The 10,526-nt window shown below is 34.4% G+C and overlaps 1 protein-coding gene across 3 annotated transcripts; it reads right to left on the reverse strand.

Moving 5' to 3' along the window:
- Nucleotides 1-434: 434 nt before the first annotated feature.
- LOC11421073 (DNA (cytosine-5)-methyltransferase DRM2) lies at nucleotides 435-10,286 on the reverse strand. 3 transcript variants are annotated; one of them, XM_024786127.2, is made up of 15 exons: nucleotides 10,012-10,286; nucleotides 9,833-9,875; nucleotides 9,679-9,721; nucleotides 8,890-8,932; nucleotides 8,239-8,281; nucleotides 8,091-8,133; nucleotides 6,623-6,663; nucleotides 6,319-6,447; nucleotides 6,048-6,147; nucleotides 5,912-5,958; nucleotides 4,541-4,654; nucleotides 4,313-4,412; nucleotides 3,514-3,602; nucleotides 2,668-3,417; nucleotides 435-1,138 (listed from the first exon to the last, which is right to left on the reverse strand). In XM_024786127.2, exons 7-15 carry the CDS (start codon nucleotides 6,623-6,625, stop codon nucleotides 704-706), a joined length of 1,767 nt encoding a protein of 588 aa, XP_024641895.1. In that variant the 5' UTR covers nucleotides 6,626-6,663; nucleotides 8,091-8,133; nucleotides 8,239-8,281; nucleotides 8,890-8,932; nucleotides 9,679-9,721; nucleotides 9,833-9,875; nucleotides 10,012-10,286; the 3' UTR covers nucleotides 435-703. The 3 variants fall into 3 exon arrangements, with proteins under 3 accessions (XP_024641895.1, XP_003618189.1, XP_024641896.1); XM_003618141.4 differs by having other exon boundaries at nucleotides 6,623-6,666; XM_024786128.2 differs by lacking the exons at nucleotides 8,091-8,133; nucleotides 8,239-8,281; nucleotides 8,890-8,932 and having other exon boundaries at nucleotides 6,623-6,666; nucleotides 10,012-10,285.
- Nucleotides 10,287-10,526: the final 240 nt, after the last annotated feature.

The raw sequence follows: 10,526 nt of genomic DNA on the forward strand, positions 1-10,526 counted from the left end.
TATTGAAAATTCCATATTTCGGTAGAGTTTCTTCCCAGTCATAAAAAATACTTATCTCTCAAATTTGCCCAGACAAGAAGATTATAAGTCATAACCCTGTTACCTGACAAGATTTATCCGAAAGACTAATCCAATTCGACACAACAACAATATTCAAGTCTATCTCACAAGATAGTGTCAAATGAACCAAACAACGGCACATATGTTTAGCATCAAATCACTTTTAACCAAAATAAATTCGTTCAAATTCAATAGTTGACCCTGTATAATCAAACACCTAGTGTTGTATAACTTTCCTACTTTAGCATTCAATCACGATATGCAACTGACAGAAGTTGATCATTCTAAGATCAGAAGCTAGCCATAGATGCAACAGAAAAATACCAAGCTGGAAGACAGTTACTATTAACTGCAAGCATATGATAATGATATTATTTGAAAGCAAGAATCAGACAACATATCATTATAAAGACTGACTAGTGGATCCATCTATCATTTTCAGATGTACTAAACCACAAATGTAAAGTACTAAAACAAATAAGTAAATTGAAATAAAAAATGTTGAGAAAAAATTATTTATATTGTTGCCTTTACTTGTTCGACAACAAAAATGGGATGATAATTGTTTGCCTATGAAGTTAAATAAGATCCTAAATGTTCGGAATGAATATGAAGCCTTGAAAGGAGATTTCTATAGACAGTTTCATCGAAATCTAGGCGCCATAACCTTCACTAAGTCTAAAATCCTAAAGTATTCATAAAATAGGATAGATTCCGAGCCCTCAAGTCCATTCCGACTAACCCTATTGCTTCCAGCCAGATTATTGCAAGGGCTTCCACCAACAATTAGATCAAAGCCACCAAATGCGCCCATCAGCCGCTCCAAACGGTCGGCATCTAGCTGTTGCACATCATCAAAATCAACTAAATTACCCCTTTGGTTGGTTTGCTCCCACCAACTCCTAACAATGTTCCTGTTCACTTCAGATTTCTCGACTGACACTACATTCCTTAGAGGGATGCCAAGTCTATGCAGAGCTACCTCTGCACCACCAATTCCAGAAAAAAGAGATAGAAGATTCACCCCTTTAGGATACATCTCCTTCAAAACTGATAGATGATATGCTACTGTGTCGACCTGAAATAAAATGAACAATTAAGAAAAGAAAATTGCACACTGAAAACATGAATGACAAGTTTCTTTAACATAATTTGCAATCAGAATCTATTGGAAAGTTTCATTGGGAAAAACAGAGAAAATAAATAGTATTAAACATATTTTTCGGCACTTTGACAAAGTTATTCTAAAGAGAAGATAAAACACCCAAATGCCACTGATTTGTTGTATCTAAATCCAATTCTTTGTAGAGACTCATTGCATCAAATCTATTTTAACGTTTTACTCAAGTTTAGTGGTCTTACTCAATTCCTATACTTTATTCAGAATACGAATTAACTTTGCTTAAAACATTCTAAGATAGTTCCACCCAATAGTATATTTCTGTATGGCAATAAACTGTAGCTGTCAATCCCGGATAGCGGAGTGGCCAACCCCAAAATTGGAGCGGCGCGGTATTGTGGAGCGGGCGCTATTTGATATATTTAGGAATCATTACAATTAATACTAATAAACACAGTTGTTGAAAAAGTGGAATAAATTACTCAAAATTCACGAAGTATACATAACTAGAAGTAAAAGCCACAAGTCTTGAGCAAAACATACTTATAAATATCAACAAAATTCACGGAAACAAACAAGTCTCTAAAGAAGTAAAGCAGACAAAAAAAAAAAACAGAGGCAGAGCACAGTCACAAACATAGAAACAGAGAAGTAAAAAAGACAAAAGAGGAACACATCAGAAAATCACAAAACATAAAAGAAGACGAGAAGAAGTAAAGAACACAAAACAGAAAATCCAAACAGAAAGGAAGAGGAAGATAAACAGAGAAGTAAAGAAGAGAAAAGAAAAATACAAAACAGAAAATCAAATTGAGCTGCGAGCAGAGAGAAGAAGAACTTGGATGCAGAGAAGAGAAAAGAAACAAGTGTATGCAGTAGAATAAGTCAAGAACGATGTGGAATTAGATTACACAGTTGCATAGTATAAGAATAGAGGATTTGGGAATTTTTGGGTCAAAATTCTCAAATTAACCCTGCAGCGGATCTAAAAATAGGGATGTGGCTGTCTATTGGCCATTCATGGGTGTAGTGGTCGCTCCAACCGCAAAATGCGGTGCTTTACATACCACCATCCCAACCACTATAACCGCTATGCACATCTGGGACAGATTGACGCGTTTGGGGGGCGGAAGGCCTCCGCTCTGCTCCATCGCTATCAACATTTATTGTACCCGCATATATTTACAAAGGCTTTATTATTATTATTATTATTATTATGGTGAAAGAGAGAAAGTAAACGCAACCAGGCTGATACCGGATGATACAAATTAAAAACTGATTTAGATTATGAATAGAAAGGATGCATTCTTACCGATGAACAGAAAACACAAATTCCCTTTAAATTTGAGAGATCCAAGACACTCCCAATTCTAATTACCACCAAATAAGCCTCATCTACTAACTGACTCAACCTAACCAACCAACTAATTAAGCCACTAAACTAAAGACATATCAGAAACAGAGGGAGAGATAAAGAGTTTTCATACCTGGAAAGAATTTCCAAGTGACTTGAATCTGTCCGTCCTACTGATTCCACCACCCCTTGTATGATTCCTAGGGAATCCCAACAGCATCTCAACTTCATCGGGCTCTAGGGGGGCAACTTTATTCTTACCCACCCATACCAGGTTCCATTTCCGACACTGATCCAACACATATTTTTTTACCGTTTCAGAAGGTTCCTCAAAATCATCACAACTTTCTACCGCTTTCCGGATTCTGTCGGTAAGTTTCGCACTAGCATGTACGGTCTGCAAACAATTAAGCTTTGTCCTGGGGTCCCATGTCGGCCACCACCTCCTTAGTAAAGGGAATGCATCATGGATGGTGCGCGGTGGAAGAGGTAAAAGAGGGAATCTATTCACAATTGGGAGATTGTGAATATATCCACGTTTACGCGCAGCAGCACAAAAGTATTTTGAGTCGACGTACTCGGGTTCCACATCATATAAGAACCTTGAGATTGTTTGCCAGACACCTTTCGGTGCCAACGCCACATTCTCGTAGTAGAAATAGGGCGGGCCAACGGCATTTTCAGGCAGTCTCCTGTGTGTAATCATAGAACTGGGCTCATTAGGAATACCAAACCCCATCATAGGATTAGGCAGATTAAGCGTTTGCGCCTCCTCCTCGTCTTCACATAGTGTTCTCTTCTCTAACTTCGGTCTTTTCTTCCCAAGGACCTCATATTCATAGAGACTGCGCTTTTTCAGCTTTGGATTCCCGGAGCATCCCGGCTATCAAAAATAAAGTTCAAAATTAAACAAATGAATGGTACATAAAATGATTGTAAGGAAAAAGGATTCAGAAAAACATATGCATAAACATACTACCTTATCTTCAGGAAGCAGAAGGGCATTCTCTGCTTTCGCCACTTGAGCAGCACCAATAAAATCGACCAGAGCTTCAAGTGAGTCTGAACCTGCAGTAATTTACTAGAACAGTGAGGCCAATGAAACAACCTGATTCAATCAACTATATATATTAGCCTGTTTACTGCATTTGCAAGTTCTAACTTTCACTTTCACAGCCATATACAAAGTCATGTAACTTTCAATTTAATCTTTTCAGCAAGTCAAATAACTTACATCTATCATTCATGAAACTCATATGTGAAGCATCCTTTTAAATAAATAGCTGTATATATGATTTTCAAAATTTGGTGAAGCATTTTTAATCATGTTTCTTATATAACATTGGGTATTTTGAAAAGCAATAGTCATAGTCATGGTAAAAAAAATAGAGAGCTGCTATCAGAACACAACAAAGATATAACTGCTATAGGTAGTCAGATATATAAATATTATAGATATATTTTGAAAGGGAAATGGAGGGCAATGAGTATTTTGTATGTTGGTTGGTTTGGGAGAGACTAGGCTCTATAATTCCTAGAGGTTTGTTAGTTTTATGCAGTTACTTTCCTGTGGCAGCAGTTTGTTAATGTAACCATCTCTGTTGGCAGAATAACCACAGAATGCATCATTAATAATACATACGTACATTCCCTTATTATTATCCAATAATCCCCCAAATATCATAGAATTATCATTGGTATTTAATATTATCTGAACCAGTATCTAACACATTTTTACAAAATTAAAAAGTTAAGAAAATACAAGAATGAATACGCACCTATTCTGTCGATGGCCACTAAAGCCTCCTCCTCTTCAAATCCCATTTTTACAAGTTTCGTCAACGTATCATCATTGGTAGAATCGAATTTTGGCAATTCCTGCAAAAAACAACAATCCAGTCCATTAGAAGACTATAAACAACCCAAGTAGATGACACTAAAGATACAAAATAGCACGATCTTAATATGAATCAAATAGCAAACTCTGAATAATGCGTAGTGATTACTTCATCAGAAAAAAAATCATCTTCCGATAAATCCTCCCACGAACTCCCCGCACACTCGGATGAGGTGGGGTCTAGTTCAGCTGGCTGTTGCTGCTGAGGAGAACTTTCAAGAACCTGCAAATATAAAGATACATAAATACTATAAAGACATGAAAATAGCATTGGCGATTGAAATTGAAAAACATGTAAACAGCGCATTAAAAATGTCAGAAAGAAGTCTAAAAAGAGGTCAAAAAGAACCAAAGAGGTGAAATGGGAGAACAAAGGAGCTAAAGATTTTTTGACCATTCTCTAACATGCTATCAGAGCGCCTATCGATTCGGAACACCCACAATTTACATCCATGTACCAAGCCCAATAGTGATGGGCATGAGGGGGTGTGCTGGAAAAACTAAGTCACACGTAGAATTAAGATAATGACTGACTAGAGTGGGTTTATAAAGAATGACAACCCTCGCCTTACATGCCGGTTTTGTAACGATGAGTTAAGCCCAATATAAAAACTTGTTATGGTACCAGAGCCACTGGCTCACTCTCACTTTGAAGACCTATGCTCCAAGCTCACACACTGGGTAATACTTCACCCAGACTGGTCTTGGCATACACTCACTACACTTGGAATATCCTCGCTTGTGGTGTGCACAGTAGCTTAGTCTAGGGATGACATATTGTATAGCTCCACCTTGTAACTAATTAACTGCTTTATCTGTGTTAGTTTCTAGTTAGAACAGTTGAGAATCAGTTAGAGCTAGCCTAACCTATTGAGGAGTCTATATAAAGAAACCTCAATCACTAAAATTAATTCAAGCAATGAAACTCAAGAATCAAAGTTAGATTCTCTCTACAATTCTTAACTCAAGAATCAAAGAGTTCATTCTCTAAAGTCTAAAGTATGAAACAGAAAAGAAAGAAGATCTGATAGGGTCACTACCAGCCTAGACAAAGGGCTCGGTAAGAAGAGAAACATTCTCTCCGGTCAATTCTCTCATCGATAACAGAATTCTATGATGACTCCCTTGTCTCCTCATTATTCCTTATACAAACCTCCTTACCTCACTCTTCACGCACCTCGTGCATCTTCTTACTCATTAGATGTCAGCCTGACACTCTTAACCGCATTTTCTGCGATACACTCCAAATCTTGGGACTAGCCATATTCTTCTTAAGTGTGGTCATCTGTTATGGGTCAGCAGGCCCATTTCTATCACAGGGCCCAATGGTATGAACACTAAAGGCCGTGTATACGGCCCCAATGCCTAATCGCAAGACAACACAAATAACTTACAACAAGAATCAACTTTAATTCTGAATAACTAGAGCTTTAATATAACTTTCCTTCCTTATGTTGAAGTTAAGGAAATATCAACTTACTGAGTATGTGAGAATCTCATTAAGCAGTTTCTCTTCATTCTCCTCACCTGGATTTCATCAGAGCAGTATTAGTTGCGAGCTTTAGGAATCATAATCAAGTGATATATACTTAAATAGAGTAATGTAGTGCTTTTACCATGCTCTTGAATGACTTTTGAAACGACTTCACCAGGAAATCCCATACTGATGAAGTGGTCAAACACCTTGGTGTTAGATGGACCTGCGAATGAGCTTGGCTTCAGGGAGAGAGAAATATATGTCAGTATCTAAAAGATTTTCCATTTCCTGTCAAGAATTTTATTTCTAGATGCATTTTTCTCAAAGATGCAGGTGATTATGCATTGGTCTCCTAGTTTCGTAATATAAAGATAACTTCCAACCAAAAAAAAGGTGCAAAAAAAAATTACCTCTACAGACCCAGCAGTAATAGTCTGCCCACTGGGAACAACAGTTGAACAGGAGGGTTGAAAACTCTCAATCTCAAGCTCATCATCGGTGTTCCAATCTATATCACTATCCAGACCAGAATAGTCACCCTGCAATAATTGTAATGCAATTATCACAAAAATATATAACACAAATATGAAAAGCAAGAGAAAATAAAAAAACAATTAAAGCTACTTTGCTTGTATCCCAAGGCGCACTACAGTGGTACTTGTAAGTATATATGTGGATGTGGATGTGATTTTGCAATTGGCAAGAAAAACATACCATTTTTTATCCGCTAATTTTGCAAATTAGAGATCTTCGAGCTGCTGAAGCACATAAGCAAGAAGATTAGCATCAGATAAAGCTAACTGAAGTTAGAGGTTGTAATCAAATTAATCTATTCAACAGGGCTTCATAGATTAGAATTTATAATAAATAAAATCGATCTTCATTTCAACTTGGTAACTCATGAATAACTTAGTTATACAATGATTAAATACTATAATTAATATCAAGTTTATGGTTTGATATTTAAGATTTAAGAAAATCAAATCAAAACAAGCTTCGAGCTAAACCGTTTTAGCTGTTAAGTGATCTAAACTCGAACATATCATACAATTTGTTCTAGACAAATATTTAGGAGAACTTATGAAAACTACTTCAAACATCGTCCATAAGTTTTTTCAGCTTATTTTCATAAGTTCTCCAAGACAGCCAATATAAACAGCTTAAAACATTTTCAATAAGTGGTTTTCAGTTTATTTTCATAATTTCTTTAAGATAGCATATGAAAACAACATATAACTTTATTTTAGGACTGTTTGGATTGCCTTATTTGAGCTTATCTACTAGCATAAGTTTTGTGGGAACTTTTGAAAACAACTTAAATCATCGTCTATTACATGTTTTCAGCTTATTTTCATAAGTTCTCCAAGATAGCTTATGAAAACTGCTTATAGCATAACAATTTAACTCCTTTATCTTTCACAATAGAAATAGCTTATACATAAGCTCTAATCATGATAAAAATTAGGCTTAATTGCACTTTTGGTCCTCACATTTTTAGCAGCTCACGAAAATGGTCTTGCCTCTTTCAAATCGAACAAAACTGTCCCTAAACTATCATTTTTTTGCAGCTTTAGTCCTACCCCCTATTTTCACCTCCAAAAACGCACAATTCACCATCTGCAACAAGCTCCAACAGTTCACCATCATTGTTTAGAGGCTTAAGTCCACGCTGAAATGAGAATTTTAGGTGCTGGTGAACTGTTAAAGCTTGTTGCAGATGGTGAACTGTGCGTTTTTAGCGGTGAAAATAGGGGGTAGGACTACAATTTTGTTCGATTTGAAAGAGGCAGGACCATTTTCGTAAGCTGCTAAAAATGCGAGGACCAAAAGTGCAATTAAGCCTAAAAATTAATCATTAATATTTTACAAGCTTCAAATAAGCTGTTAATCCATACGACACCTAAAACTGAACACAGAAAATTATAAAGTAAAAAGCTCAAATTTTGAAATAAAATATAAAACTGAAACACAACCAAAAACCCTCAAAATATGTTCTCAATAAGTTGTTTTCAACTTATTTTCACCTTGACTTCGAAATAAAAATCAGAATTAAAGTTCTCATCACAAAACCACAACACAAAACACTAAACCATAAATAAAATAAAATAAATCAAACCCAAACAATCACAAAATTACAATCAATAATACACAAACTAACATTCTAACAAAATCTAAATTCTACCTTCGTCAAAATCTCCACTGAAATCAACAATGCTCTTCAACCTCTGCATCAAACACAAAAAAAAACGCATAATTAAGTAATAATTAAACAAAATTAACACCGAATAATCAAAAATAAAAAATTCAGAACATCTTCCACGAATTTCTACCTTGGTAAAAATCTCCACTGAAATCAATAATGCTCTTCAACCTCTGCATGAAACACGAAAAAAAAATACAAAAAAGATCGCAGAATTAAGTAAAATTTATCAATTAAAAAGAAAAAATTCAAAATCTGCAATTACGCTGTTAATCCAAACATAGCCTAAAACTGAACACAAAAAATTAGAAAAAAAAAATCTCAATCTGTAAAAATAAAAAACAGAATCACACAACTAAAGCATAAGTCTTATGAGACTGTTTGGGAGAACTTATGAAAACAACTTGAAACATTCCAATAAGTTGTTTGTTTTCAGCTCATTTTCATAAGTTCCCCAAGATAGCTTATGAACACAGCTAATAGCTCATACCAAAACAATTTAACTTTTTTTGTCTTTTATCACTGACATATAGCTTCTACATAAAATACATCATATTTCATAAGCTGCAAATAAGTTGTTAACCCAAACAAGGTCTAACCTCAAATTCTGAAAATTTTAAAAAACAGAGACACAGCTTCGAAATAAAAAACAGAATTAAAGTTCTTCATCACAAACCCATAACACTAAACCCTAAATAAAAAATAACATTAATCAAACCCAAACAAGCACAATTTGGATTAATAAAACACAAATTAACAATCAATAAAATCTAAATTCTACCTTCGCCAAAATCTCAACTGAAATCAACAATGCTCTTCCACCTCTGCATCAAACACAAAAAAAAATCATATAATTAAGTAACAATTAAACAAAATTAACAACAAATAATAAGAAAAATAATCAGAAAGCCCCATGCCACACACACAAGGATTTCTTTTGACATTTTACCTTGAAACATCAAAGATAGAAATCATAACCATATATCCAAACATGCCGTAAGGGTTTGTTTGGATTGACTTATTAGAGTTTATCCACTAGCATAGGTTGTGTGGGACTGTTTAGGAGAACTTGTGAAAACAACTAAAAACATCGTCCATAAAAAATTTTCAGCTTATTTTCATAAGTTCTCCAAGATAGCTAATGAAAACTACTTATAGCTTACACCAAAACAATTTAACTCTGTTTTATCTTTTACAGTAAAAATAGCTTATATATAAGTTCTAATAATGATAAAATAATCATTAATATTTTACAAGCTTCAAATAAGCTGTTAATCGATACATCACCTAAAACTGAGCACAGAAAATTATAAAGTAAAAAGCTCAAACTCTGAAAAATAAAATATAAAACTGAAACACAACCAAAAACCTTCAAAATATATTCCCAGTAAGTTGTTTTCAGCTTATTATCATCTCAACTTTAAAATAAAAATCAGAATTAAAGTTCTCATCACAAAACCACAACACAAAACCCTAAACCCTAAATAAAATAAAATAAATCAAACTCAAACTCAAACAAAATTTCAATCAATAATGCACAAACTAACATTCAACAAAATCTAAATTCTACCTTCGTCAAAACCTCCACTGAAACCAACAATGCTCTTCCACCTCTGCATCAAACACACAAAAAACGCATAATTAAGTAATAATTGAACGAAATTAACAACGAATAATCAAAATGAAAAGAAAAAAAAATCAAAAAATCTTCCACGAATTTCTACCTTCGTGAAAATCTCCACTGAAATCGAAAATGCTCTTCAACCTCTGCATCAAACACGAAAAAAATACAAAAAAAATTCACATAATTAAGTAAAATTCATCGATTAAGCAACAATTAAACGAAATTAACAACAAATAATCAAAATGAAATAAAAAATTAAAAAAAGAAAAGAAACCGAACCTCTTCCACTGTTTTCACGAGAGCGGAAGATGAAAATGAAGAAGAAAACGAAGAATGTGACGAATGAGAGAGAGTGAGTCAGAAGAGCAAGAAGAAGAAGAAGAACTAGTTTTGTTCACGCGCTGAGTGAACTCAGCAACGTTCACACACTCGCTGAGATAGAGAGATCTCGACCGTTGATTTCAATATTTTGATTTCTTAGATAAAAAGTTGTTAGAAGAAATGAAAGAGAATAATGTTTGATCTTAGCGAGTATGATATCATTGATTTGATATCATATTTGCTGAGAGTAGAGAAGATAAAAAGGAATCTTTTTTCGTCTTTTTATGAATGTGAATTGACGAAAATAACCTTTTTGAAAAATGGAGTGTGATGTTGATATGATAAAGAGAAATTAATGCTCTTGACTGTGTCTTTGGAGTGGAGTGTAAATTTGATTTATTAATAAATATAAAATGACATAAAAATCCTCTATAGTTGGATACAGCCGTATTGTGATGTGATAATGACGTACG

The sequence above is a fragment of the Medicago truncatula genome, chromosome 6 (assembly GCF_003473485.1).
Source record: "Medicago truncatula cultivar Jemalong A17 chromosome 6, MtrunA17r5.0-ANR, whole genome shotgun sequence".
NCBI classification, from domain to species: Eukaryota; Viridiplantae; Streptophyta; class Magnoliopsida; order Fabales; family Fabaceae; genus Medicago; species Medicago truncatula.

What these genes read in the sequence shown, in the direction of transcription:
- LOC11421073 (XM_024786127.2), bottom strand. An exon ending in AAAAGTCATTCAAGAGCATG is followed by an intron (nt 5,959 to 6,047) that starts GTAAAAGCACTA and finishes GATGAAATCCAG; the next exon opens with GTGAGGAGAATGAAGAGAAA. An exon ending in TTCTGCTTCCTGAAGATAAG is followed by an intron (nt 3,418 to 3,513) that starts GTAGTATGTTTA and finishes TATTTTTGATAG; the next exon opens with CCGGGATGCTCCGGGAATCC.